Source organism: Chiroxiphia lanceolata, chromosome 1 (assembly GCF_009829145.1).
Source record: "Chiroxiphia lanceolata isolate bChiLan1 chromosome 1, bChiLan1.pri, whole genome shotgun sequence".
NCBI classification, from domain to species: Eukaryota; Metazoa; Chordata; class Aves; order Passeriformes; family Pipridae; genus Chiroxiphia; species Chiroxiphia lanceolata.
The window spans coordinates 92,956,007-92,983,746 of NC_045637.1; the positions used below are offsets into that span (position 1 = coordinate 92,956,007).

Here is a 27,740-nt window from a genome sequence, read left to right on the forward strand (position 1 = left end):
TTTACATTTTTGTGAAAGTCATTTATTGAATACAAAAAATCCCCGTTACATTCAGCCTTATTATAAATGATTACACATAAAGAAATTCAGAAGTCTGTGAAGATGAACAGTCTAACTGGCTGAACAATTTCAGAATTTAGATCATTTATGAACCCTTATTTCTCAACTGTACAATAACAAAATTCAGAAAAATACACTTTGTCTTTCCAGCAATACTAGTCAGAGGGAGTCTGTGCTCGTGGTGTTAATGGCAGCCCACATTTCGACAACTCTTAGTTTCATGATTTTAAGTGTAGGACTTCCCATATGAGCAACAAGGTGTAGAGGAGAGAAAACCTAAACAATAAAAACTTATGCAATGAGTTCACTTCGATCCTAAAAGCTGCCAGCCAAAGTTCAAGACTGCAGCTTAAAAGTACCATTGTCCATGTTGAGGCACCAAGGCTCAGGTTCAGAAAAGCCTGAGGTTAACCACGCATATAGACATCAGCGCTGTCTGATTCGGAAGCCCCATCGTGGATTTCCAAAGCTGCCAAGCCTCCCAGCTGTACATTTCAGATACCTACTTCTGAGATGCTGGGTCACCAAGTCAAGATGCTAACGTAGAAGATTTTTTGCCAAGTGAACTTTAGAAATTTTCCTATCAGCTTTGGAGGGATTTTATTTATTACATCCAAGACACTGAAACAATGTCTGTAGTCTTTGTACAAAGTTAAACTACAGGTATAAAATTACAGTTTAGTTTCTGTACAAGGTAAGATGTGACAAACACGGTGAAACCTCGGCTCATTTGTAACTTCATGAAACTTCCGCATACCACTTTCCATCAACGCCTCACTGCTGAACATTGACATTTCATGTCACAAATTCAAAGACAACGAGATTAAAAAATTGATTTGCACAAAGGAACTTAAAATAACTTTATATACACAACAAAAAGCCTTTTGAAAGTACAAAAATAACATCTATATGCCAATTAGTTACCACGCTTTGATAGTTCTCTCAATGCCTACACATGCAAGACTGTAATCTATATTCAGAATAATTCTGCACCTGTAGAATGTATCAGAATATAAGAGATTAACATGTGATTAACTCTTGTTATTTTCAGAATGAATATATATTGCAACCAATACTGCAATATTCCAGTCTCTGCATGTAAACGTGTAGATAAGCAGCTTTCATCTTACTTGATTTTAAAGTCTCCTGCAAGCTAGTAATCCACACTAAAAAGCTATGATGGCTTCTAATGAATCTAGTTATACAACGCAATTCAAAATGTACAAAACTATAAAAAAGGGAACATTTACTGCCATGCATGAAACTTAAGTATGTTCAACTAAAAATTGCATCAAATGCAGTTCTGTTTAAAAAGAAAAAAAAGATACACAAAGCAATTTACATTAACACTCTTAACATTAGATCAGCAGAATTAGCTCTGACTAAATACCGTGAGGGTAAGACACATTCTTTTTGCTGGTGCCTATCAGATCTTCAAATCCATGGGAACATTAAACCAGGAATCTTCATTGCCCACAGTCAAATCAGATCATGAGATCAACTGAAAAGAGAAGTGTATTAGTGTATTAGTGTAGAAGTGTATTAGTTTCCTCCTTTCTCTCAATCCAATTGCATACAACCTCTCCTTTTGTATCAAACTATCAAGAAAACACACTCTGCTTTTGCTATCACAAAAAACCCAAGAACATCCCTACAGCAGACAAATTGCTCTCTCATGATAGTGACACATGTATGCACATCCCATAGACACAGCTAATTCTAGATAGCCATATATCAGCATCTGCAAATGAACCCACAGGAAAAAGAAAAGTTACTTTATTAACTTCTCTACACGAGCCTCGCTTTTACAGTTCTATTTTTAGTTTTAGGGCAAGCAAAAGTAAGCACATTTTTTTTTTATAAATTACCAACCACAAATTGGACAGTAAACCCTGTGTCATGAATGCAGTAGATAACACCTAATCTTCAGCAAAGCAAACTCAAAGGCAAGATCAGTATAACTGTATTTACCAGGAGCACAGACAGAGAGAAAAGCTATCTGCCTTTATTCCCTTTTGCCTTAACTTACAGGTCTGCAGAGCCTGTACAACCTCATGCATTGTTATGTATGAGTGTATGTGGCTGGTGCATGAATTAAGAGTGCATTTTGCAGCCAAGATTGTAATTTAAAGCAAACTCGTAGCTTTCAGAGTAATAGTTATCAAAAATTATGACTTTAATTTTAGTTCTGCTTCCCAAAAAATTCAGAAGAGTAGTAGTAGCATGCTAAGAAAATAGAGTATGAAGCAATTGGTTTTTTTAAAGAGGGATATAAAAGGGAAAAAAACACCCCAAAACCAAAAATCAAAGGTTTTAAGTTTTAGCAGAGCACTAAACTTCCAATATTATACAGGAGGCTATTAAAATTAGTGTAACAAGATGCCAGGCCAGTTGCTAATAGGCTGAAGAAAAAAAACCCAACCCAACCCAGAACGTTTTCTAAATGATAAAGTCTTTACCTCTTTGACTGTTTTTTTAATGAAGTCTTTTCTGTCAGATAAATCATAACTAGGATATTTTTCATAGACCTAAAAAAAGTAAAAACAAAAAACAAACCTCAAATTACTTTCATTCAATGCATTGTATGAATAGAAGGAGCTTAAATGAAATTAGGGCAAAAACTGATGTGTGTACTTCTAGTATTACAACAGCCAAAATACCCTCTGTTAGTTATGGAAAGAGACAGGCTTATTTTCCTGTCCTTATTTTGACCACATAAATATTTAAATACATGTATTGTTTTATATTTGGTCACTGGCTAAATGGTACTGTAATTTTTCACACCAACAAACTGAAATGCCTAGCTTGCCATGTCACACAAGTAAGAATTCTCTGAGCTTTGTTTTAAGTGCTCTCTAAGTAGTCAGATATCCCTACATTAGTGTGGGAAGCTAAACAATTAATAAAAAATAAGCAAGCCTTGGGATCTGATAATAAGTAGAATTGTTATCCTTTCAAGAGACTAACAGAACAGTCAGCATATTTGAGTGCTATTCTACAGCTATTCTTTGGTTAACAGGATGCTAGAGGACTAAATGAACGAAAACCAGATGCCAACACAGGGCATTTCATTACACTGTACCAAATTTCAGACTTCTAGAATTACTATAAACACGACAAAAAGTTTGTACAGAATATAAACATGCAATTTTCTCATAAGAAGAATTTCTGGTTTAACTTTCTCAAGACTACTTCTTGGTACCAGGAAACCCAAACGTGAGCTAACTGACTGCAGAAAATATCAAGGTAAATGCATTTTCTCTGTTTTGGTCACTTTTCTCACCTTTCCCTTCTCTGGCCACATGGTTCCTAACTGTCCTGACAAATAATGGATTTCTTGCTGAACTGATCCAACTCACTAACTCAGCTGAGAACTATTCAATTTTTGCTGACAGATGGCAGCTGAACAGACTCAAAGAGGACATACGAAGAATGAGAGCAAGGTGGGCAGCAGAAATGTACAGGGAGCAGGACACAGCCCTCCCCTGTAGACAGCAGCAAGCTGCTCCACTGTCTTAACATCTCAAATACTTTCACTGAGAAATGTGGCAGTTGTTTTGGAAGTAATACTGCTACTTTCCATGTAGCTAATTTTTCTTTGGATATTTCCTTTCTAAAGTTTGTATCAGTGTTGTATACCTTAAGATTAAAGCTCTCATTGTAGCTGTTAGCAATTAAGTAAATCAATGCAAAACTACTTAGTTTCTGAACCATGATGCAGAGTACAAGCCTCCATCTGAAATTATAATAAAAGTCAGTTCACAAACAATACACTGCCTAAAGACAGACTGAAAAATCATATTTGCTTACCTCCTTGCAAATTTGTTTCATTGTGACCTCCTCCAAGTTTGCATTGGCCAACAAGTTCTTGACAGTTTCCTTCACTTCTTCATCTGTGGGTGGTTTCTTCAGTTTTTTAATTAAAGGTTCATCATCTGAACTATCTTCAGACTCACTTTCTAAATATGAAGAACAATTGGAATTGTAATAGAAGGTTTTCAATTTCTCTGCTTTCTTCCATCAGAACAGAAGCCATCAGAACTTTCCACAAGCTTCTGATGCAGATGTTCTCCCTTGCAACAGACATCTGGCCAGATCATCCATTGAAAAACAAAGCTAATGCTATCAGTACTTCAGTACTACATTTGTTTACAAATTTGCATAGTTGTTAATAAACTATCAGTTTACAGACCAATAAGTACTCTAAAAAGTATGGGACTGATAAATTTAATCTATCAAACTAAACAAAAAAGTTTATTACAACAATTCTAATTGAGGTATTATGGTCCTAAAAAAATAAAAAGTACTTATTTGCTTTAAAAAGGAGTTTGGATTTCTTTTTTCCCCCCAGCAGTGTTGCACATTACACAATTTTGTAATGCTGTATTACTAAACATGCTATTAGAAACACCATGAGAACAAAACTTCATAAATGAAGTTAAACGAAAGGTCACAGGATATTCCTACAGTCTTTTCCAGCAGAAAAAGAATTAGACTGAATGGCTCCAACATCCACTCAGTTTCTCTACTGCCAACAGGACAAAATTCAGAGCAAATGCCAAACAAACTCGATAATGAGCTTACAGAAACACTTACTTAACATTTTGATTTTTGTACTGCAAGCATACACTCAAAACAGAAATGCAGGAGGAATAAATAAGAAATTATGAATATATTGCATAACTTATATGAAAAACACATAGGTAGCATTTGTGTATAAATATACATATACTGATGACAAAATAAGTTGTATACAAAACACAGAGAGCCATATTCAGCAGTCAAACTGAAAATATACTGATGTCAGTACAGGCCAGTTTACTCTGCTGAGAAACAAAGCTATGAAAGAAATTTAGCATAATTCTTTGCCTAACAGCCTTTTTTCAATATCCTGACAAGAAGGGTAATTAATCTGAACTGATGCTTGTGCTATGTCAAATATATATCAATGCTGGCATTAAATTAAGTATGTTTGCAGTATGGATATACCCTGCATCAATAACTCATACTACAATTGTGACAGAGACTTGGCTGCTATCTCATGGACAGTCAGACAATTTAAGGTGGGAATGTACCCCTAGAGGTCATCTGGTTTAAACCTTTACTTGGAACAGGGCCAACTCAGAACTGGTTGCTCAGGCCCCTGCCAGGTTGAGTTCTGAGTATCTCCAACAATGGGGATTCCACAGCTCCTCCAGGCCCCATTTCTGTGTGTGACCACCCTCAAGGTGATGAAATTTTTCTTCCCCTAACAAATAGCTGCAGTTTCCCTGGGGGCAGCTTGTGTCTCCTGACCTCTCACTGTGCACCTCCGAGCAGAGCCTGGCCCTGCCTTCCCCATACTCTCCCATTTGGTAGTTGCACCCTGCAGTACAGTCCCCCTTCATGGATCTCTTCTTCAGGCTGAACAAGCCCAGCTCTCTCTGCCTTCCCTCCTCTATCCTGTGCCCCCTTGTCATCTTAGTGACACTCCACTGAACTCACTCCACAGTGTCCATGCCTGCCTTGCCCCAGGGAGCCCAAAGCTGGACACAGTGCTGCCAAGTTGGGCTCACTAAGTGCTGTACAGGGTGAACAGTCCCTTCCCTCAGCCTGTTGGCTCCACACTTGCTCAAAGAGCCTCGAGTACTGTCAGTGTTCCTTATCAGAAGGGCACACTGCTGAACTGGGCTCAACTCATTGTCTGCGAGGACCATCTGCCCCTGCCCAGGTCCTTTTCTGCAAAACTGCTTAGGAGGACACCACTGTCCCTACACACACTGCTACAATCTTTATAGAGCTGTTAAGAAACTTGATGTTTGTGTAACTTCAATGCATATTGTGAGATATGAGAAAATCAATAGCAAGGGGATGCATGGAGAAACTATATCTCTGTTAACAAAAAAAACACATCAAGCTGCTGAACCAAAGACACACACAGTGGGATATACACTACTGGATCAACTACAAGATTTGCATGAAGCCACCACAGAGGCCCCAACAGAATTTTGTCACCCAGCAGAATGGAGATCTAGGCTGATACTTTCAGTTTATATGCAAATAAAAACTATATACATAGGTACACAGCAGAAATTACATGAAGTATACCCAAACCAAGAACTTTTTTTTAATTAACGTTTCAAGGAAAGAAACATCAAGTAGCAAGCCAACAATTCACCAAAATCCATTTTCTTTTCACAATTAGGTGCAAAAGCTTGCTTTCTAATAAGCATGACAGTTAAACTACAAGACAAGGTATGATGAAAGAGCATTTACCTTTTCTAGAACTGTTCTGATTTTTCTTAGTGGTGCTGCTGTCTGCTTTCTTGACATTCGCACTCTTCACAGCTTTCTTGGTTTTGGAAGTCACCTTTTTAGATTTTTCTCTTTTAGATGCTTTTCTAGGGGGCTGTGAAGAAAAAGAAAGAGAAAATTCAAGTGATGGTTTTTATCCATACCTCTTTTCCACAAAGGAAAACTGTCCACTCTGAGGGCAGTTTACTCCAGCCACTCCATGCCTAAGATTACTACAGAGCTGATGCAGAAAAGCAAATATACTGCCTACACCCTTCCACCTGTAGTATATTAAAAGCTGTCATAACCCTAAAAAATGCTGCAATCTTAAAGCTGTACACAGACATTTTCCATTTCACTGTGTCCTATATCTAAACTAATTTGACAGACCAGTGTTTTTGTCATAATTAAGCTTTTACTCGATGCATGTTGACTTCAGCTTCTAAAGACCTCAGTCCATTCAGCTATTGCCTTGCAGACATATCTAACCCCGACCTTCAGAAAGAAAGCAAAGATGACACACTTAGTTAGGCCTGTTTGTTTGTCAGAATTTTGTTTGGGATTTTTCTTTTTTTTAACTAACTGAATTCTTAAAGAATTTTCTAAAAGACAACTCCTGCCTCTGAAACAGACATTCTTCTCCTCACAGCAGAAACACTGTCTTCTGGAAGAGATGAAGAAATATGTCAACTTTTAGTATTTCAACCCTCTTTCAAATTTTCCATTTATGGGTAAAGAAAAGTGCACACTAAGAATTAAATTTGTTTCATAGAGACATAGGGCATTTCCTTGAACTATCTTTTTACATTAAAACGAACACATATTAAAATACCCCTGGCAAAACAAACTGTTAAAGTTACATAAAGGGCCTTCCAACAAAAGATTTTTGTTACTATTTTCTATAGCTCAGACTATTTACTTAACAGCCCGTCACACTTCATTGGAACACACAGAATGTGACCCAAGTAAATAGTGGTCTTACATTACAGCCAAAGGTTCCATAGCTTACATAAAATTTTTCTTGGACACTAACAGTTGACTAATTGCTCCTTGTTGCAGGGGTCTGATTAAGGCTGGAAAGACAGTTTAATCTAAGTCAAAAGCAGGTTAAAATGGAGCCTGTAACTTCTTCTAATGTCTTTTTTCCCAGGCTTCAGGCATTTGGACAGTAACTCAGCTGCAGACTTGTACTGGTCCTCCACTGTGTCTGTGCTGTGAATAACTACTGAACTGAAAGGGAATGCATGGGGTTCATCTAATTTCTGATTAGGAACAGAACACCTCTCCTACAAGGAGAGGCTGAGAGAATTGGGGTTGTTCAGACTGGAAGAGAGAAGGCTCCAGGGAGACCTTACAGCAGCCTTCAGGTACCTAAAGCAGATCTGTAGGAAAGGTAGGGACAGACTTTCTTTAGAAAGGCCTTTTGCAGCAGGACAAGGGGTAACAGTTTTAAACAGAAGGAGGAACAATTTGGATTAGATATAAGGAAAAATTTTTTTTATGATGAATATGATGGAACACTGGAATAAGTTGCCCAGAGAGGTGGTGAATGCCCCATGCCTGGATATATTCCAGGCCAGGTTCCACGGAGCTCTGAGCAATCTGATTCAGCTGATGATGTCCCTGCTTATTGCAGAAGGACTGGACTAGATGACCTTTAAAGGTCTCTTCCAACCCAAACTATTCCATGATTTGATGTTTCTCTCCTAGTACACAAAAAGCTTCAAAGAAAACAGAAAATACAGTGCGATGAGAACACTTCAGAGATTGCAGGGATGTTTCTAAGGCTGCTTACTATGTTGCTTACTTTATCTTTGTGATCTAAAACACAGAAGTTGAAAAGAGGTTAGGACATAAAATCCAGGAGAAATATGGAACCATGATCCAAACCAAATGCAGTCAGGTAGGTCAGGGACACCGACTGAATTCAAAATATCAAATCTGAATTCCTAGGTAGCAAAAAAAGGAAAGACAGCAGAAACAATAGACAGACAGGACCAGATGCAACAGACAGAGGGACAGACATCGGAAATTTTTATGAAATTACAGTAGAGTCATCACAAGATGATACAAGCAATGCAATCAATTACTGTAGAAATCCTGGCTGCCTCAGAATGGCACATAGTGAACGGTTTTATAAGGTGCATACACACCCCCAGGAATCAGAACCTTTTCCCTTTATCTAACTGATTCTCTAACTTCAACACATTAAGAAATTATGAAAACCTCTTATAAATTGCAGATGTGTTCTCTTTTCTTTCAAACCATTCATTCAGTTAAATATCACTTACTCCCCAACTCTGCATGTTCCAAGAATTACCAATTCATAACAACAACATAACGACAAATGTTTTAAGCCCTGTGTTGAAAACCAAGCAAAACTCCTCGTTACCTCATCTTCACTTTCTTTTTCTTCTGAAGAATCATCCTTTTCCTTCTTTTCATCTTCTTCACTACTGGATTCATCCGACAAGATCTCAGGGCACTTGGTGCGTTTTGCTTTTCTTGTTGTTCCAGAGCTACTGCGCTCTTTTTTGCCACCTTTGCTTGGTGTTTTTTTTGACTTTGGCAATGGCTGAGAGACAAGAGATGAGTGTCATCCAAGTAGGAATTCAAAAGTGAATTTCAAAAATATAAATTCTTTCAACTCACATGAAAGAATGGCAAACAAATATAAAGGTCTCTTAACAAAACCCAGGACTATTTTATGTACTACACTTAAGCCATAACATTTTGCAGTAAGCAGACATTCACTATGGAGATGGAGCTGTGCAAAAAGAAATTTCAGTTCTAAGCTAAGTGCACCCCTTCCCTAAGCATACAGATCTTCAAAGGCTGGGGTTTAGGGAAGGGAAGCAAGAAAGAACAATCTAGAAGGAGCCTTTTACCTATCTGTGTGCTCCTAACCCATAAAAGCAAGCTTTTACTTCTGGTAACAAACAAGCTGACAACTCAGAAGACTTAAAGGCAGGAATTCTGTTATGTCTTATGACAAACTGCATTTTGCTGTCACTCAGTACCTGTGTCCCTAAAGCAGCATGGAGACTCCTTATTCACATCGCTTACCAGTGTTTGCTGGGAATAAATTTAATTTTCTAAGCAGCAAAGCAACTATTTAAGTATTACTTTTAGATTAAAAACTGAAAGTCCAAGAAGATTAACAACAGAATTTAGTAGCCTTGACAACTGAATCTAGTGCACTAGCATATACTTGCTAAATCAAGTTCTCCTAGCCTTACAAAAAATTCCATTTATGATGTCCAAATGTAGCCCACGCAGGTAACATCTGTCAGTTTATTTTCCTGTCCTTTCATATCATGTCTATTCTACTCCATTCAACCACACAGCAGAAGCTACTTAGGGTATTTAGGGCTCGATATCTTAATTAGCTTCATGTGTTGACCTGATACACTTCTGTGTGCTGTGTATAATGGGTACATCTGCATGTAAATATACAGTCCCCACCCCTTTATGGATGCCTGCAGTAGCAGAGCTACTCTCTTTCAAGAAGACATTCCCACTTCAGTAACTCAGAGCAGTAATTCTATCACCACTAGTAACTGGCAAATAACAAGTAATAGAGACAGATACATCTTCCATCGGAACAGAGTTATAAAAGCAAGCGTAACAACCTGCATCTCACCTTGCCTGAAGATTTTGGATGCATTAAGAAGTTTAATATTCTGGTTACGAGCTCACTATTAACTCCTGATCTTTCTAAGTCAAGAACTTCACAGATACTTTTCAACATGGCATTTCTAAATCTGGGAAAAAAAAAAAAAAAAAGAGAAAAGAAAAAATGATTCAGTATCACATCCTAAACAGTTAACATTTGACTGCTAGAAGCTGCTGTCTGGTTTGTGTCTGCAACCTGAAAATATATATACACAGTTAACTACACTTCCAGTCTTATTTATAGTTAAGCAAAGAATCACCACCATGTTACATAAGGCCAAATAAAAAAAAATTCTCAAATCCATATGCCTGTAAAATAGGATATAAAACACAATGTTATAAAATCTTAGTGGAAAAAAAAAAAAGTACCTTCTGTAGAATCTCTCCTAATCTACTATAATGGGAAAAAAATCAATTCTAGAAAATAAATCCAGTGTGTACAATACTGGAACTTTAAGGGGGCAGGGAGTCTCCCTTTATTTTCTCTGCTTCCTTACCCCCTTACAGAGGTATCTCTTATGAAGACAGAACATTAAGAGAAACTGATATCCACCCCTTTTACTCCAAAAGAATCTTTCTTAATTTTAATGCTTTGAAGGTAGATCTGCAGGTAATAGCAATTACAGTGAACTATTAAGATGCAGTTCAAGTGTGGAATAAACAAGCGCACACAAGTTTTGAGTCAGTAACTTCCACAGCAAGTAGTTTTGACTTACAAAATCCAAGAACTCTAACCCGCACAGCAACCTCAACACTCATTCTTTGTAATCTATAACCTGAATGGTAAGATTCTGTAAAATAAATGTTGACCTTTGTTCATTTTGTTCAATGCTGTTAAAAGTACAACGACATGCAAGTGTACAGTGTGGGCAGAAATCAACCACACAGTCAGAACAAGTTAACAAACTAATCAGCAGATATGAACAGCAGCAGCATTTAGCAAAGTAATGCAAGCACACAGGGCTTGATATACCTTGATCTAAGAGTGACAGTGCAACCGCGTTTCAGAATATTTGCTGAAGGGTAACAAAGCTAAACTAGCAGCTGTTTCATATGGAAAACATGGGAAAGAAAGTGTGAAATTATTTTGTGATCTTGTGTAGTTAAGGGGAATTATCCAATTATCCATCATCCAATTAAGCCAGTGGGAAACAAGTCAAAACTCTCATCAGGAGACAGAGTTTGTCTTGTAGATTCCTATGTATTTGACAAACCCTACTCTTGGAAAACTGCATATATAAGGAAGAAAAATTTGCAAATTCCAAATTCTGGAAGCCTTCCTACTATCAACAAACAGGCATTAAAAAAAAGGCATTTTAGAATCAAATGTACAAATTGTAAACCTGTAAATCTGTAAACATTGTAAATGTAAGCATTTGTAAATTTGTAACACTGTAGATGTTTTATTAGTTCTTTCATGTTTTACAACAAGGGCATTGTTAAACCCTTTCAATCCAGTCAAAACTAGGTTATAGTAGTTTCTCCTCTCAATGGAGAAGCAGCTTACAAAGGGAGACAGTAAAACAGAAAAAAAAAAGTTTCTTAGACTAGTTGCTACAGCAATTCTAATATGTTTAATATATAATAAGCAGAAATGGCTTTGATTCTGAAAGAGGAAGGTTTTGATGCATAGAATGATGCAAGTTTATACCACGAATAGAGTACAATGTATTCACAAGACTATGTTTGCCCTGTGGAAATAATGTTTTCCTCTCACTTGGCAGAAGAATGCTAGTTAGCATGCAATAGCTAAAGCCAGGAATGTGGGAATTGTGAATTAAATGTTCACTATTTAATACATTTCAAGCTGTCTTAAGAGACCAGTTTGTGTGATTAAAATGAACTCAGAAAAAAATCGTAGAGCCACTCAGCTTAAATTTAATCTTAAGTAAAATTCTGGAAAAAAAAAGGGTGTATAGTATTAGTCAAGCTATGTTAAGTATCAAAAGAGATCTTTACTTTTTTAACATTTCTTCCTTCTTTTTGTATTGGTCACTTCCTTTTTCAAATGGGAATCCACTGAACTGACCCACATTCTTCTTTAGGGATGCAACCTAGAACAGAACACACAGATTACTTTCCATTGCACAAAGTTAACAAATGTAATTAAATGAAATCTTTTAAACTTTTCATACATGAAAAATCTCTTCTAGCATTTAGCTTTCTGTTGACAAAAAATTACATTGTTACAACTTACATGGACTATGCCTTTAATTATCTCATGACAGACAAACTACAATGACAGACTTTGTGTGATCTTCGTACTTTTAATTACTTTTAATAACTCACTAGATAAAGTCACCTGCCATTTCAGGCTTGTTCAGAGTGTGCTGCATGATTATTTACAGGTTTGGAAAACTTCGATCATATGAAGCCCGTTGCATGCTTTTTATCATGTAATTTGTTATAAAATAGTGAATTTTATGTTTTTATTCTCTAATTTGCTTACTAGCTTTTCTGAAGTCTTGCATAGGACCATTTTTGAACCTTTTATTTAGCAGGACCAGTTTTTGTATTTACATATCACCCAATTTACAACTTCTACCATTATACCTGATGTCTGAACCGGACTGAACTTTAATTGCAACAGCCTTTATAATGGGAAAATTGCTCCTATCAAGATTCCAAACATATTTAAGTTCTTTGTTTTCACTTCACCTCCTTTTACCAAATAAAAGACACTAAAGAATAACCCCAAATCTTTCAATTTTTGGAGGTCTTTTTAACACTACCAAGAATAATTTGAACTCACTTCCAATACTCCTACAAATTTTGTTCCTGCTGTTTCTCCATGAGTTTATAATTTTACCAAAGCTGAGCTCCTTTTCCAAAGAGCTTTGCCCAGCACCTTGAGAAAATTTGCAGATTCAGTATGTTTGCAGTACTGGTATGTTGTATTAAAAATGTTAATTACAACCCAAAGCACATATAAGAATTTACATAGAAGACAAGATCTGACCTTTGCTATATTACACAGCACTCTGAGTTCCCAAATACATTCTGATTAAATATAGTTTTGAATGAAACCATACTGATATATTCTTCTTCTGAATACTTGAGGCAACAAGTCTTTCTTTGCCATTTCAACAAGCACTGCATTTGAAGCAGTGATCTGAGATATTACAGCTAGCATGCATCTGTACTAGTACTTTTCAGTTTCTGGGTTCTGGGCTAGCTGTTCAAGCCTCCAAAATACACAAAGATATTAAAAACAAATTCCAATAATTACAGTAAATATATAAAAATACTGAAATTTAATCTGCCTTAATTTCATTGTATTCATTTTACCTCCATTAGCAATGAAAATGGGTCATATTTACTCTGAAATTTAAGGCACAACCAGTGACATATAAAGGGCTCCAAGAAAGATTTGCTGCTATATCTTCTTTAAGTTTCATCCTTAAACACAAAAGGGACCATATCCATTTTTAAGTAATATTTTAATTCTCTTACATAAATGTGACAAAAATCACTATTAGGATTTTATATATAATGTAATTTTACATTCTACTGCTTTGTGTTAATAAAAGGAGAAAATGACTACATAAGCAGCAATGTACTAAACTCACTAGCAGTTTTCAAATATAAAAGACATAGAAGTACTAAGAAAGTACTAAGAAAAAGCTACATTGAGCAGAATAACTATGTGGAATATTTTGACTGTCATCTGCATGTCAGCAGCTTTTAGCATGTGAATCACAAATTATTTCCGACTCGACCCTATAAGATAAACCAACCCCATTAAAAAAAGTAAAAAATTTTTTAAAAATCTGCATTTGAGCAGACTTACAATAGCACCTTGCCATAGGACCTTTACAGGAAGAGTAGTTTATAGGAGTTAAAAAAATTATGGGCTTACTTAACTGGTCCTGCAATATTAATTTTTTAAGTTTGTAATAAATGACTGACGTGTAAATGTAAAAAACTACACTACAAACATTTTCACTATTCATGAGAATTAATAGATACACAAGATTGAAGTTCTTACAGTGCCTGGCCTGTTGTAGAGGAGTTTGTGCAAGTTCCTTAGTTCATCTGTCTTCTTTTTGCTCAGAAAGAACTGTATCCTTTCAATTTCACACAGTTTTTGTCCTTTTCCTGAAACAATTAAAATCAATTATGTTATGCATTACATTCATATCTACCTATGTGTTTATAACTTTGAATATCTGTTTTTTAAAGAAGCAAAGATGTTACTTCATAATAGAATGAGATATTATAATAGGTCAAACATTAAGCAGGCTTCTTCCTATCACTTAGTCATCCTGACAGACTCTTTACCTTCCTTACTTGATAGTACCTAGATCAGAGTACAAGGATTTGGCATTTCTTTCTATTCTAGCTGCTCCTGCTTTTGTTGTTGTTGGTGAGGTACTAGAGGTACTTACCTATTCTAAGTAAGTTTAAATATCACGTAACTTTTACAGTTTAAATTGATGCTATAAAATAAAAGAGGCTTTCATATATTATAGTAGCCTAATTATTTTAAAATGGATCATGACTCTTAAGGTAGGTCTCATCTACGACAGATTAATAATTTGATCTTTTTAGAGGTTTCATTATCATTCCCAACACCCACCATTCTCATGCAAGAGGTCAAGCTTACCTGGTGTAATTGTAAAAGGTTCCTTCTGCAATGAGGACACTTGCATGGTCAGCCTGTCGACCTTCTTCTTCTCCCTTTTTCCTTCAACGATGAGACTCTTCTCTGCAAAAGACAGCTTCCTTAAAACAGTATTTTGCATTGCATGAGCAGATTTGACTGTAGAGACAGGCAACACGACACTGAAACTTTGAAATGACAAACCAAAAATGGATGAAGATATAAGCAAGTACTATGACGCTTTCAGACCTTGTCTAATAAATCAACGTGATTCTATGGAGCCACATATACATAACTAGAAGTCTCTAGTTTTTAACCACAATCCTGTATCCAATGTAAGGTATGTGCAAGACAAGACTAGGTATTTCCTAAAAGGAAATTCACCCCATTGGAAGTGGGGGTGAATTTCCCTGACATCCACCCAAACGGAGGATACAGCATTTTCAGAAACCCATCGTTCTCTCCCTTCATGGCCTTTCTGAGGTACAGAAGCAACACTGTTTGCATAGTCCTCCTTCTTGGACAGTGCACAGCTCCACACACAGCACACCTGAGAAGAGTACTACCACCAGATGGGCAAAAGGAGAGTCCAGGATGCCTGCAGAAAAATTCTTTTCCCACTACTGGACTGGAGGAACCACAGATATCAGTAGGAGAGGCAGAAGCACAAGTGCAGAGGGACCGTTCATGTCTATGCTGTGAAGCACTTCAGGGTACAATATGAGTGTCACAAATACTACAAGAATATTATTCCCAGTAATTCTGGTACTGCTTACTAATGAATATGTTTAGTATACATTGCACATCATTACTTCAATGATACCACTTTAGGAGAAACACCTAAAGCTTCGCCTAAACATTTCATCCTAAAATACTTCACCTCAAATCAAACTATCCTTAGCACTAAACAGATGGGCTGCCCTGGCTTTAACGTCTGAAAGCAGCTTCAAACCTGTATGAACACAATCAAAACTGGTATGAGTCTGCCAAAAACAAAGCAAAACATACTTGTGTGTACAAAAGAAAAATTGTTACTAAAAACCTAATTCTGATTACTCTATTATTTTCCAAGCAGCATAATCTGTTTTCTTTCCACTACCTTTCCTAGAGACAAACTTCTTCTCTTTCAAGAATCCAAGACCATCAGTGACTTAGTTTTCACTGTGCCATACTGCAGCTCTATTTCCATGACTGCTTTCATTTGCAAAACAGATGCCTGGAGACTTCACAATGGAAATTAACATTTTTGCACAGTAGTTCCTTCATCATGTTTTGTACTCCTTGACCACCCTCTTCAATTACATACCACAACACAATACCTGCTTTGTTCATCTTATCATATTGCCACAATTTTTACTGATAAAATTGGTCTAATGAAATTTCTGCCTCTCCAATATAATGCCATTTGGGTACCCAGAAAATTAATAACTGTAGTTAAGCAAAGACATCTGTGTTGTTTCCAAAAGTACTGCACATTCACATCCATGCAAACATGGATCACTTCAGAGTGTTACTGGCAAAAATAATTTGATAAGGATACTACCTCCTATAATGACTGAAGAATTTATAGAACAACAAACAACCCTAGTGTAGAAACCCAGGCAATGCTGGCAATTCCTTCAATCTTTCTTGAAATAAATCAGCATCACTGTTTCTAGTGTTTCCTGCTACAGTCTACTGGGAAGCTATTATGACCCATGAGACAGGTGTACATGGAATCTCCTCATAATTGTACAATTAGCCAAGATCACAGGAGACTGCATTCAGCAGCTTGGCATTAATAAAGGAGAACTTATTCAATGGAAAAACAAGCACCTTTTCTTCTTCCTCCTCCTCTTCTTCCTCTTCTTCATCTTCATCACTTTCCTCAGCTTTGTTTTCAGTTTCAGGTTGTTGTCTCATCCGTTTTTTCTGGTGACATTGTATCTTCTTTTGAGGAATCAACAGAGACATGGTGTACGGTTCTGTAAAAAGCAGTCAGGAAAACACATCACCAATATAGCAATATACACGAAAAATACAGGAATCTTGCTTTTAAAATAATCTCCTTGTGCAGTAGAAACATGTACTGTGATTGTTCACGTTCTCTTATCACTAAAACGTTCTGCATACACACAATACAGAAAATTTTTCAGGAGAAGTTGTCGTCTATTCTGCAACTAGTCCAGTTAAGAACACTCTAAAAGGTTATAATTTTTTTTTTGCACACAAGCTGTTTGTGAAGCACTCGGAAACCCCACTCAAAGCAGCTGATACTGTTATCTATTAAAACACTGCAGTGTTTTAAGATATCACTATTTTAGTGCACCCTGCACTTATTCCTGATTCACTGTGCATGCAAGTTTCCTAGTAACTTAAACAGGTTACATATTTAGATGCGAAATGGGAACAGAAAAATGATAAAAAAAAGAAAGTTGCAAGCAATACAGAAAAGAATTAACACTGCATTCATAATTCAGACAGCTGCTGCATCTTAGGGCATGAAAATGCTTTTTGGTTTTAATCTGTAGATCTATAACAGAAAATAATAAATGCTTCATACTTAACATACTTAAGAGTCTTTTCTTAGCATTTTAAGTGACTTAAATGTTAACTTTAAAATGTCTTAATTTTGCACGCACCATTGCCATGCTAAGAGAAAATGTCTATCCAGTAAAGGAAGATAATCATATGATTCATTTTAGAAAAACTCCAGCTTTCAAAAATTTTCACTGTTTAGGTCTGGAACAAAATACACAAATGATGCTGCAAGCACTTGTGGAAAAGTATCACACGATTAAGCATTTTCTTCTTCTGATATTAAAGCCAATATTATCTGCAAGAGGTCAGGTTCAATAAATAACATTTAAATCAACTGCTTATATGCAGTACTAGCAGGTGCAGAGAGCAGCAGTGCTCCAAGTGACAGAAAGTGTAAGTTAATATTTATTAGTAATAGTAAGGGGAAAAGTAGTTTCCTGCTCTTTGCTAAATCACCGGGGGAAAAAATGCCATTCAAGGTATTACTACCAATATTTCATTTGACACATAGAAGTCTTTTGACGGCATTACTGTCTGAATTTTACGTGAAGACACGAGTGTAAAAGCACGGAAGCACTACAAGCCGTTTTTTTCCCCTCCCCTTTCAACAGGAGCAGCGGGGGAATAGGGAAGTTAAGAGATTTTTCAGTTTTTTGTCACCTGGGTTCATAAGGACGGCTCGCTCAGAGAAAAAGGGCTCTGGGATCCACCTTTAGGAAGACTCAACTCGGGGATACTTTTGGCCGGGAGAGGGTCCCTCACCCTCGCCTGGGACTTTTCAGACGGGGACTCGCCGCCTGTACCCCCTTTCCCGACCTGCAATCTGGAGGCCAGGGAGAAGCGCAGGCTGTGGGCAGCGCCCGGCAGCCAAGGCTCCATCGCCTCCCCGATGGGGACCGCTCCGCCCGCTCCCGCCGCCGGACAGCGCAGCGCCCAGGAGACACCCCGGGCGGGGGCCGGGCCGGGAGGCGGCCGCGGCGACCAGCGCCCCGCACACACGGCGTGTCCCCAGGGCGGGACGGGAGCCCGGCGGCGCGGCGGCCCGCGTTCCACCGCCCCTCGTCACAACCCGACCCCGCCCGGCCCGGGCGCGGCGAGGCGGGACCGCTCTCGGGCGCCGTTACGGCCATGGCGGCGGGACCCACCTCGGATCGAGCCGCGGCCTCCCGGCTCCTTCCTCGGGCGCGGATGCGGCGGCGGCGGCGGCAGCAGGAGGCGGCAGCTCCCGGCGGACGGGGCGGGTCCGGGCGCAGCGACACCACACACGCACCCCCGCCGCGGCGCAGCCCCGCGGCCGCCGGGCACATCTCTGCCTCTCCTTCCCTCGCTCCCTCCCTCCCGGAATCAACAAGGTTTTCAAAATGGCGGGTTTCTCGGGCGGCGCGGAGGAAGCGGGAAGGCGGCGGCCATCAGCGCGCGCGGCCCGACCGGCGCGGGGCAGGGCCGGGGAGGGCTCGGGAGGGCGCGCGTGACGGCGCGCCCGCCCGCGCTGACGTCAGGTCGCGTGCGGGCGCCCCGACCCGCCCCCCCGCTGAGGGAAGCGGGGAATGGGGAACGTTTGTGTTTTGCCTTTTAGGACGACCACCGTCTGTCATTACACCGGCTTTAAAAAAGGCTTTAAAGTAAGGAATCTGCCCTCTCTTGCCTAATAGGCTGTGATTAATATGCACTCCCAGACTTTCTTTCTGTACGCAGGATAGCATTTCCTAACACCTCTGGAACAGGTTGCCCGGAGAAACTGTGGATACCACCGTCCCTGGAAGTGTTCCAGGCCAGTTGGATAGGGCTCTGGGCAACCTGATCTAGTGGAAGGTGTCCCTGCCCGCGGCAGGAGCGCTGGAACTAGGTGATGTTTAAGGTCCCTTCCAACCCAAACCATTACGTGATTTTAAGTATTTCGTACTATTTGTGTCACATACATTTCCTAGTTTTACCACCCGTTCTACATTACCGCGCTTTACGCACGCCGAGGTTTAACAATTCATAGGAGTGTGACATTCTTGCCGCTCGCTCCCTTTTCCCTCCGCCGCGGCTCCGCCCCGCGGGGGCTGGTGCAAAGCTCCCGCTCCTCACCGTGCATCCGCGCGTGGGATCCCGACCGCATCCCTTGCCGTCCTTGCCCGGGCGGGATGAAGGGAGGGCTAGGCAGTCCCGCCCGGGATTTAACGGCCGGGGCGGGCTCAGGGTTTGCGGCCAACGGCGGGAAACGCCTCCGGAGCAGGGGCTTGAGGGGTGAGCTCTCCTACCTTATTCCTGCAAATATGTAGGAGCCGCGGGTGGCCCCGAGAGAGCGAGGCCCAGTTCCACTCCTACTGTACCCTGAGTTTAAGACTTAAGACCTAATCTTCGACCTGAGAGGAGGCCAGGCTGGGCTCACATGCCTGCAGCAGGATTCAGAGTACTCGGACATACTCAGAGGAAAGCAGCCCAAAGTAGGCAGCGCTGATAATTTGTCCCAAAGCTGTGTTGTACTGTCAGCAGTTCTTGTCTGGGTGTGAAGAACTCTAGGGTATGTGGCTCTTACTTTGGCGGGGATCAGGTAAAGGGTAGTAAAGAGAGGAAGTGGAAAGAGCGTCACGCTCCTGGGAATTTTTAATCTTAGAAGAGTGTAAAGTTTAGTCCTGTAGAACTGGTAGTAAAACTAGAAAATATGTGCGACGCAAATACTACAAAATACTTAGAATCATGGATCATAGAATGACTTGGGACGCAAGGGGCCATAAAAGGTCATCTAGTTCCAACACCCCCACCTGTAAGCAGGGCCATCTTCCACTAGACCAGGTTGCTCAAAGCCCCATCCAACCTGGCCTTGAACACTTCCCAGGATCCACGACTTCTCTGGGCATACCAGTTCCAGAGGTATTAGGAAATACTACAATTCATATACTGTGTAAAAAAGAAATGTCTGGGAGCATATATTAATCACCACCCAATTTAGGCAAGAGAGATGCAATTCCTTAGTTTAAGCTATTTTAAGGCTGGTGCAATCACAGATGGTGGTCGTTTGTAAAAGGGAAATTAAATTATTTGCCAACAATACATAATTAAAGAAGCTTCTTGTTAACACACAATAAGGAGACAAAAATATCATTGAGCCATGGGCTACACAAATGGCAGAACACAGATGTTTGAATACAACACACTATTTCCTATAAGATGAATAGGTTTGAATTAGTTCAGAATCATGGCAGAAGACATCCAAAGGCTGTGCTTCAGGTTGTGATGATAAATTAGACTGTCATTTTGTAAAGAGGGATGTATTTACCTAATGGAGATGCTTTACCTAGTTGTATTACCTATGTTAATATTCTACACATTAGACTTGTATCTGCATCTTGAGGAGAAATAGAAGATAATGGTTTTGTTGATCCTTTTATGAAAGCATATCACACCTAGTACAGACAGACCCTCAACATAGACTGAATCCATTATTTTAGAAACTGGTATATTCCATACAAGTAAATTTCATTTGGTCACGGGTTTCTTCTGGCAGATACTTCAACAGCTATGGTAACTAACTTCTGAGTTTGGTTTTGAAACCTTCTCTGCCTTCATAGTATCTTTATGATTTACAAGTTTATGAGTAGTTTCAGTATGCTGTCAACAGTTTGATTAATTGGTTGTTGCATCTCCCAGACAAGACTGAGACAATATGGATTAAAAAGACTTTCAAAAAAAAATCAGCAAAGCTAGAATTTGAAAGAAGGAGGGGACCAATTTGAAAAAAAAAATCAGATATGTTTCACAAGGGAAATCACTGAATTCAAGGAAACAAATTCAAACTGGTTTATCTTCTCACTGACTATGAGTAAGATGCTCATTCTCAATATACTGCTTTGGGGTGCTTCATTGTATCAACGCCTATATTTCTGCCTTTTCTTCTCCTGGTCAGATGAAGTTAACTTAATGATACAATCTCATCTGGGAGTTGAAAGACCTGGATGAGGCAATTATATCGTATAAAATGTTAACATTATCTGAAGTGCTTAGTGTAGTGAAGGGTTCTAAATGCAACTTAAAAACCTTGGTCCTGGAAGAAGGACAAATTGCAAAGGGGTAAGTCATTCTAAGAGGTTCTTAAATGTTCGTGCAAGAGCTGCTTCCTACAGCCTGCTCTTCTTATTCCATCACAGAGAGGCTGCTCTTCGACTGCCAGAATCCTAACGTTAAGGACACTCATAGTTTTGGCAGCTAGCTCCATCTGGAAACACCAGTTCCATAAAACATAGTTATCCTGGAGGAACTTAGGGCTCACTTTTAGATATCAAAGGGTATGTTTCTTAGACATCATAGAATTAAATGTTGAAAACTATTTGAAGGTGCTGTGAAAAGAAGCAGCTGGCATGTTTGAAGATACATTACAAGCTTGTATTGTATCCTGGAGTGCACCAGGCAGTGCAGTTTTAAACGCGGTTACCAGCCACTATTAACTAATATAAACAGCTCTTTTCAGTTAGTTCAGAGCAGCTTGTATTAGCAAGCAATGTTTATTGGCTCTTGGTGTAAAGCTTACTACAGTCTATGAGAAGGTTTTGGAAACAGATGTGTAGGCTTTCCAGAGTATACAAAGTACCCCAGGTTTGCATTTGTTTCCAAAGTGACTGGTTACTGCAGTGTCCCGCCATCAGTGCAGAAAACAGCAGATCTGCTGTGGGCAAAACTACAGAAAAGGTCATCTGTGGGTTGCAGAGAAAGTGCCCTTCATGAAAGTAGATATAAGTACCCTCATTAGGAATTTCATCATAGAGTAAAATACCAGAACAACACATGATGGGATGCTACTTTAAGTAATGTAGGTAGTGTTGTTTGTGTTCTTGTATGAGTCTTATAAATATGTACGTATGGCACTCCAGTTTCTCTGTAACAGTCATGCAACAACATGTTTCCTAGAAATGTCAAACTGCCTATTCTATGAAATACTGAGAAAAGTCCTGTGTAATGCACGTACATCTTTATGAACACTAGAAGCAGAATGTGGCTTTTGAATCTAAGGGTTATTTAATTGCTACTGAACGCAGGAATCTAAATATGAATTGATAAACGAGCTAATTAATACAATTTACAGGCAAGAGAAACTGAAACTGAGTAGTATGCAGTTAAGTTATGGTGTGATGAATACATAAGCTGAGTATCTCCAAGTGTTCCACTGCATCTTCGTGCAAGATATTTTACATCTGTTGACTGATAAGAGCAACTGATTAGTGAAATGTTTCCTAAGAGGGTCCTGCGCACTTCTGAAATCCTACATTCATTCCCCTTTCATATCCCGTCTAAATGTTTCAGCATTAGCAGGCTGTTGCATCATCCACACTTGTCATCTCTCTCGTATCCCTAAGAAGCTTAAAAAGTTATCCTTATAAATACAAATACTCTCAAACATGAAATGTGTAATTGATATGAATCAATCTAAACAGTTTCACTACGTTTTGAAAACCCCTATATGTGCCATGATTCCGTATAAGTATATGCAAAATTCAACAAAATTGTAACGCAATAAAAAAATCAGAGATAGATAACAAATCAAAACAGTATATAAAGTTACATTTTCCATCTGTGTGTGAATGACAACACTGTTGTGTTGTCAGACTGAGCTCCCTCTTGGGATTTCTGTCAACCTTCTAGTTACCATGTCAAATCTTTCTAGCATGGTTTGAGAGTTACAGCTGTTGTTTGATTGGTAACACCTACAGCTGTATGTTCAGTCAAAGCACTCATGTCTGTTACGCATTTTATGAAATGCTTAGATCTAGCGCTAGCTAGATCCACTATTTAGATCTCCAGGAAGAGCCTGGGAACTCTGCACAGATGACTGTAGCTCCTGCAGGCAACAGCCCTTGTAAAACGCTCCTGCATCCTCTGCTGACACCGAGGAGTGGGATGGTAAAGGGCTCTCCCCTCGGGTTCACATGCTGTCCTCTTCGGAGGACTGTCGCAGGATGGTTTCTGTAGCCAAGTACAGCAAGGACAGAATCTAACCTGTGTGTGAATGTTCACTCTTGGCCTCCCGCTACCCTTGGAGAGCTTGCAATGAATAGTGCGTGTATTGCCAGTGAGCTATGCGAGCGTTATGTAACTCACACTTTAGAAAAAGAAACACTGTCACTTCATTTATGCCTTAAAGGTTCGAGTCTGTGAATTTCTGCTTGACAGGTCTATAGGTTTTGGAACAGTCTGTCATTTACAATTACACATTTTTAAACCCATTGTAAATGGAAACATTGCCAGGGTATCGCTACCTTCTACTAGGGAGAGTTTTGTACTTAGAACATCATCAAGCTGGGCTACAAAGCTTGAATGAATTCCACACGCCTGTGAATTCCACACGCGTTGCGTGTAGGTAGCAACAACCTCTGTTTCAAAAGCCCCACCGAAGAACCGAAGACTAGGAAAAGGATAACACCTGTCGCTTTCTAATAATTTAAGGTGATCTTGGTATAATTTCGTCCTGGCATGATATAATTCGAACATTTTCCCGGAGACAACGAGTAGGCCTTTTTTTTTTTTTTTTTTTTTAACCGAGAGAGATCCCTCCCCCGCAGCCGCCCGTAGCCGTGGGACCCACCGGCACGGAGCCCTTCCGCCGCCGCTCTCGGGACGTGGAAGATGAATTTGCCCTTTGTGGGAGGCGGCGGCAGCGCCGGCCTGCAGCTGGACGCCAGGGGACCCAACGCCGGCGGCGGCCTCGGCGCACGGAACAGCCCCGGTCCCTCCGCTCCCCCGCCCGCGGCGGCCGCGCAGGGGGTGCCGGCGGCCCTCGCGGCCGGAGGCAGATGCGCCGACGGGGGAGGGAGAAGAGCAGCGAGGGAAGGAGGAACGCGGACGTGTGGACGGGAAGGCTCGGAGCAGCTCCCCGGCAGCCTTCCCGCGGATACCGCCCCCGCAGTCCCGCCTCGACCCGCACCGGGAGGGCATCGCCGCCAGGCAAAGGTAAGGAGCGGCGTTCGGCGGCGGCTGCCCGGCAACTACCCGTCCCGAGAGCCGCTCGCGTTTCCCCGGGGGCCCGCCTCGACACTGACGGGTACCTGCCAGAGCGAGGAAGGGAGCTGAGCCCGCTTCCCTCCTCCTCCTCCGAAGTAGGGCGGGCGAGCTTCTTCACCCCCCGCCTTCCAGGTGAACAGCAAGTGGTTGCTGGCTCCGGCGTGTGTTCATTGCATTATCTTCTGCAAAAACTTTTTGATTTTAACTGGAACTTAGCTTTGGGATTTGCCTGTGAGTCCTCTTGAATGGGAGCTTCTGAATGCGGTTTTGGTCCAGGGCTAACATAACGTGGTAAAGGCGTTTGGTGCTGGTTTCATTTTTCATATTCTGCAGCCTACTTAGGTTTCTTTTTTTTCTAGATAACATTCATTCAAGCATATACTCTCTGTAATTTTGACAGGGTGTTTTAAGTTATGGTCCACATCCTTTTTCGTTAGGTGTGCTTTGCCACATGTGAGGTGCAAGTGCAAACTCTACAAAAGCAAAAGCATCCTTGAAGAGACTACTACTATGACTAATCTTAGCACTTTCAGATTCAAGTCCTTAGTATTTACTATGAGATACACAAACTAGATGCAGAAAGAAATATTAAAGTATCCAAGTGTTCGCAGTCCTTACTTGAAACAATTACTTTTATTATATGGAAAAGAAATCCCAGCTGAAGTTGTTTAAAGGTTTATACATCTGGCTGTAATATTCAGTCCTGCTTTAAAATTCCGGGGTCCTGCCATGTGAAGTTCTGCATGAATCACATCTTATTTTTAAATGAATGTAATTTTACATGGAAAATATTCATGCTTATTAAAGCAATATCCATGGTCTGGCTTAGACTAACAAATCCAGAAAGTTCAGTATGGAAGGAACCACCTATCCTCATTTCACCTCTGTATCCTGGGTCTCTAGGCATTTCTTCTCACAAATATGTAGTTATTCATTGTTTGACCCTTTCAGGGCTTTAGGTTTAGTGAAGTGAGTAAATGCCAGGTGAGCAAATTCTGTTCCCAGTTACTTCAAACTTCACACCATGGTAACTTTATTTGTTTCAGAGCTCTTACTCTAGATTTACCTGACTATAATTGGATCCTGAATTGTTTTGATAGCTTCTGTTGTATTTTTTGACTTTTGTCAGCTCGAGTCAAACTCTTAATACAGGATTTGTATGCAAGTTGGATAATGCACAGTTTAATTGATTCATCACTTTAATAGGACTTGCGAATTGGAAGTATAGTTGTAATGCATGTTTTAGTAGAGACAAGAAACCACAGTGTTGTTTTGTGTGGCTAAGGCTGCAAGCTTTCAGTTCTGAGGACTTTTTTAGAGGAAATTCTGATATGACAGAACTAACAGCTTTAGGGAAACTATTTTATGTGTACACACATAAATAGACATGCAAAGCCGAGATGAGAAAGATTTTTAAAGTTAAAAAAAAGTCTTAAAAGAATTCCAGCAATGACATTTTGAAATAGACACAATTTAAATATAGGAAATTTATATTTTTCTCTCTGATGGCTAGACTTCAGAGGCTTCACAGATTTCTGCATACAGCTTCCTCTTCATGTAAGGTGGGCCCCACCATGGTTTAGGACACCATGGTAAATTGCAAGAAGCCTGTAGAGAGCTGCAGGGTTTTAGCACAGGACAGAAGATTTACTGTTTTGTAAGTCAGGTCTTGGTTTGTTCCCACCCTGTGTTAATGCATCTTTAGGGGGCATTTAGGTAAAGTTTGTTTGCAGTGTAAGAACCTAGAAAGATATATTTTAAATTATTATAGTGTGCAAAGGGAAAATGCCCCATCTTTTTATTATACAGAAATTTGTTATGTAAGTATGATTGAGTGGAAATGGATTGGCAAAACTTACTTAAATATAGTCGCTACTTTTAAGTAGAAGCATATTTGATAATGCTTATTTGAAATATCACTTATGATAGCAGTATCATTATTTTGGAGAAAACATGGTTTAACACCTAATTTTGAATGTGGGACTCAAAAAACCATTTGTCAGAGGAAGGGCAACATTAACATAAACATTCTGAAGCTGAACTGCAGCCTAATCTAAACATTATGCAAAGGTTAGAAGTTTGTAATTGTAGATTCTGTCACTACATTTCTCCACCATGTTACTTTTCATTTATCATTTTTCCAAGTAAGTTTTCATTGATGCCTCTCATTTAAAGTTTGATGCATGATAGATTTGCACTGACATGCAGACATTACATAATTCCAAGAAGAATTCATATGCAATAACATTTAAGAAAAAGCATAAAAGGGAGACTACATTTAGGCTGAGAGGACTGGATCACTCACCACTTTTTCCAGTGGATGTAGCTGGCTGCTGAAGCCCATAATTCATAAATGTGCCATTGTATAGCGCATTCAAATGATGTGGCAAGGTCTGAAAGCTGTGAAACTAATACTTCCTGACTGTGGACATGGTGATAAAAATCTTTTCCTTTCCAGAGGTTAAAATAAAGACTGCACCCTGATAATTACCAGACAAAGCAATCTAGCTTGCATGAATAGGTTAGAGAAATTCCCCATGATAAAACATCAGGAGGACAATTTTTCTCATAACAAGCAGAAGTGAAATTCAAGGGCATTCATTACTTTGATATGGTATAAAGGAACCAAGATTTTGACGCTGGAGTGATTAGAGATGCTACCGTGCAAAAGGAAAGGTGGCTGATACTTATCAGGAAGGCTTCAGCCAATTTTGCAGAGTTTGAGTTGTTCCTAATTTTACTCCTAGGACTTCAGCTACTCTTTGTGGAGGAGGGCACTGATTTAAACTCACTGATCTTGAACAGCTACTCAACTTATTTTTAATTTTCTGTACAGAAGAGAAGCTTGTAGTTGTAAATTTTATTGTTCCTTTAAACAGTCTTTTTCATATTTAAGTCTTTTTCTCATGGCCCTAACAGAGATGCATCCTGAAATCTTCCTGGTGCAAAGTAGCATGTTTACACATGTTGATGGGTTCTAGAAAACCTTTGCTCAAGATTTAAGTGTGTTTTACCAAATATTGCTTAAATTTTTATCTTTAATAAAGCGAAAAGGCTTTTTCAGTATGGAACCAGGAGATGAGTTTCCAGTCCTGTGTGAGTGAATCTGATGGTCACCTCCCGTGTCTTCAAAGACAATTTAGTGAAAGTTGCTGTACCTGGGCTTTGTAGGCATAATATGGAGAAAATAATTCTAGGGATATTCTGAAGCTTGCCCAAAAAATGGAATACTGTGTGATGCCTAGTGAATGGAAGCTATGTAAGTTCTCAAAATGGTTAGTGAAATTGTATATTGTATTTTAAGTCATACCTAGAAGGTTGGGATAAGCCTTCCTGGTTAAAATACCCAAACACAAGAGTATCCACTTACACCAAAATCAGCACTTTAGTTATCCTATTTGTTCTGCAGACAGTATCAAGATGCTATTTTACTTGATGTAACTATAAAAATTAGGTTGTTCTGTAAAATACTTTGGTTACAGCAATTCAAAATTGTCACAAGTCAAAATTGTTACAAGGGTGTCACAGAATTTGAGTATTGAATTGCCTAAGTTCGAGTGATGCCATTTCTGAAACGTGGACATTACAAATAGGCTTTCCAGGAATAACATCACATCATGACCTACATGCA

At 39.5% G+C, this 27,740-nt stretch overlaps 2 protein-coding genes across 5 annotated transcripts in view; one reads left to right on the forward strand and one right to left on the reverse strand.

Annotated features, from left to right (window-relative positions):
* DEK (DEK proto-oncogene) lies at positions 1-19,217 on the reverse strand. 3 transcript variants are annotated; one of them, XM_032698916.1, is made up of 11 exons: positions 19,097-19,217; positions 16,427-16,575; positions 14,615-14,717; positions 13,997-14,106; positions 11,968-12,062; positions 9,977-10,097; positions 8,726-8,908; positions 6,316-6,448; positions 3,871-4,019; positions 2,520-2,588; positions 1-1,561 (listed from the first exon to the last, which is right to left on the reverse strand). In XM_032698916.1, the coding sequence occupies exons 2-11, from the start codon at positions 16,562-16,564 to the stop codon at positions 1,550-1,552; spliced, it is 1,113 nt and encodes a 370-aa protein (XP_032554807.1). In that variant the 5' UTR covers positions 16,565-16,575; positions 19,097-19,217; the 3' UTR covers positions 1-1,549. The 3 variants fall into 3 exon arrangements, with proteins under 3 accessions (XP_032554807.1, XP_032554811.1, XP_032554798.1); XM_032698920.1 differs by lacking the exon at positions 19,097-19,217 and adding an exon at positions 18,277-18,461; XM_032698907.1 differs by lacking the exon at positions 19,097-19,217 and adding an exon at positions 17,792-17,816.
* An 85-nt stretch (positions 19,218-19,302) lies between these two features.
* LOC116792189 (E3 ubiquitin-protein ligase RNF144B-like) overlaps positions 19,303-27,740 on the forward strand; it is a 98,877-nt gene continuing 90,439 nt past the window's right edge. The window contains exon 1 of one of the 2 annotated variants that reach the window (XM_032698942.1): positions 19,303-19,640. The gene's annotated coding sequence lies outside the window, so the exon portion shown is untranslated. Of the gene's footprint in view, positions 19,641-23,866; positions 24,059-27,740 lie in introns of those variants that run through there. The other variant, XM_032698971.1, reaches the window with a different exon arrangement.

What these genes read in the sequence shown, in the direction of transcription:
- DEK (XM_032698907.1), bottom strand. An exon ending in AAGGAAGAAATGTTAAAAAA is followed by an intron (nt 10,098 to 11,967) that starts GTAAAGATCTCT and finishes TTTTTTTCCCAG; the next exon opens with ATTTAGAAATGCCATGTTGA. An exon ending in TCAGAACAGTTCTAGAAAAG is followed by an intron (nt 4,020 to 6,315) that starts GTAAATGCTCTT and finishes CTTCATATTTAG; the next exon opens with AAAGTGAGTCTGAAGATAGT.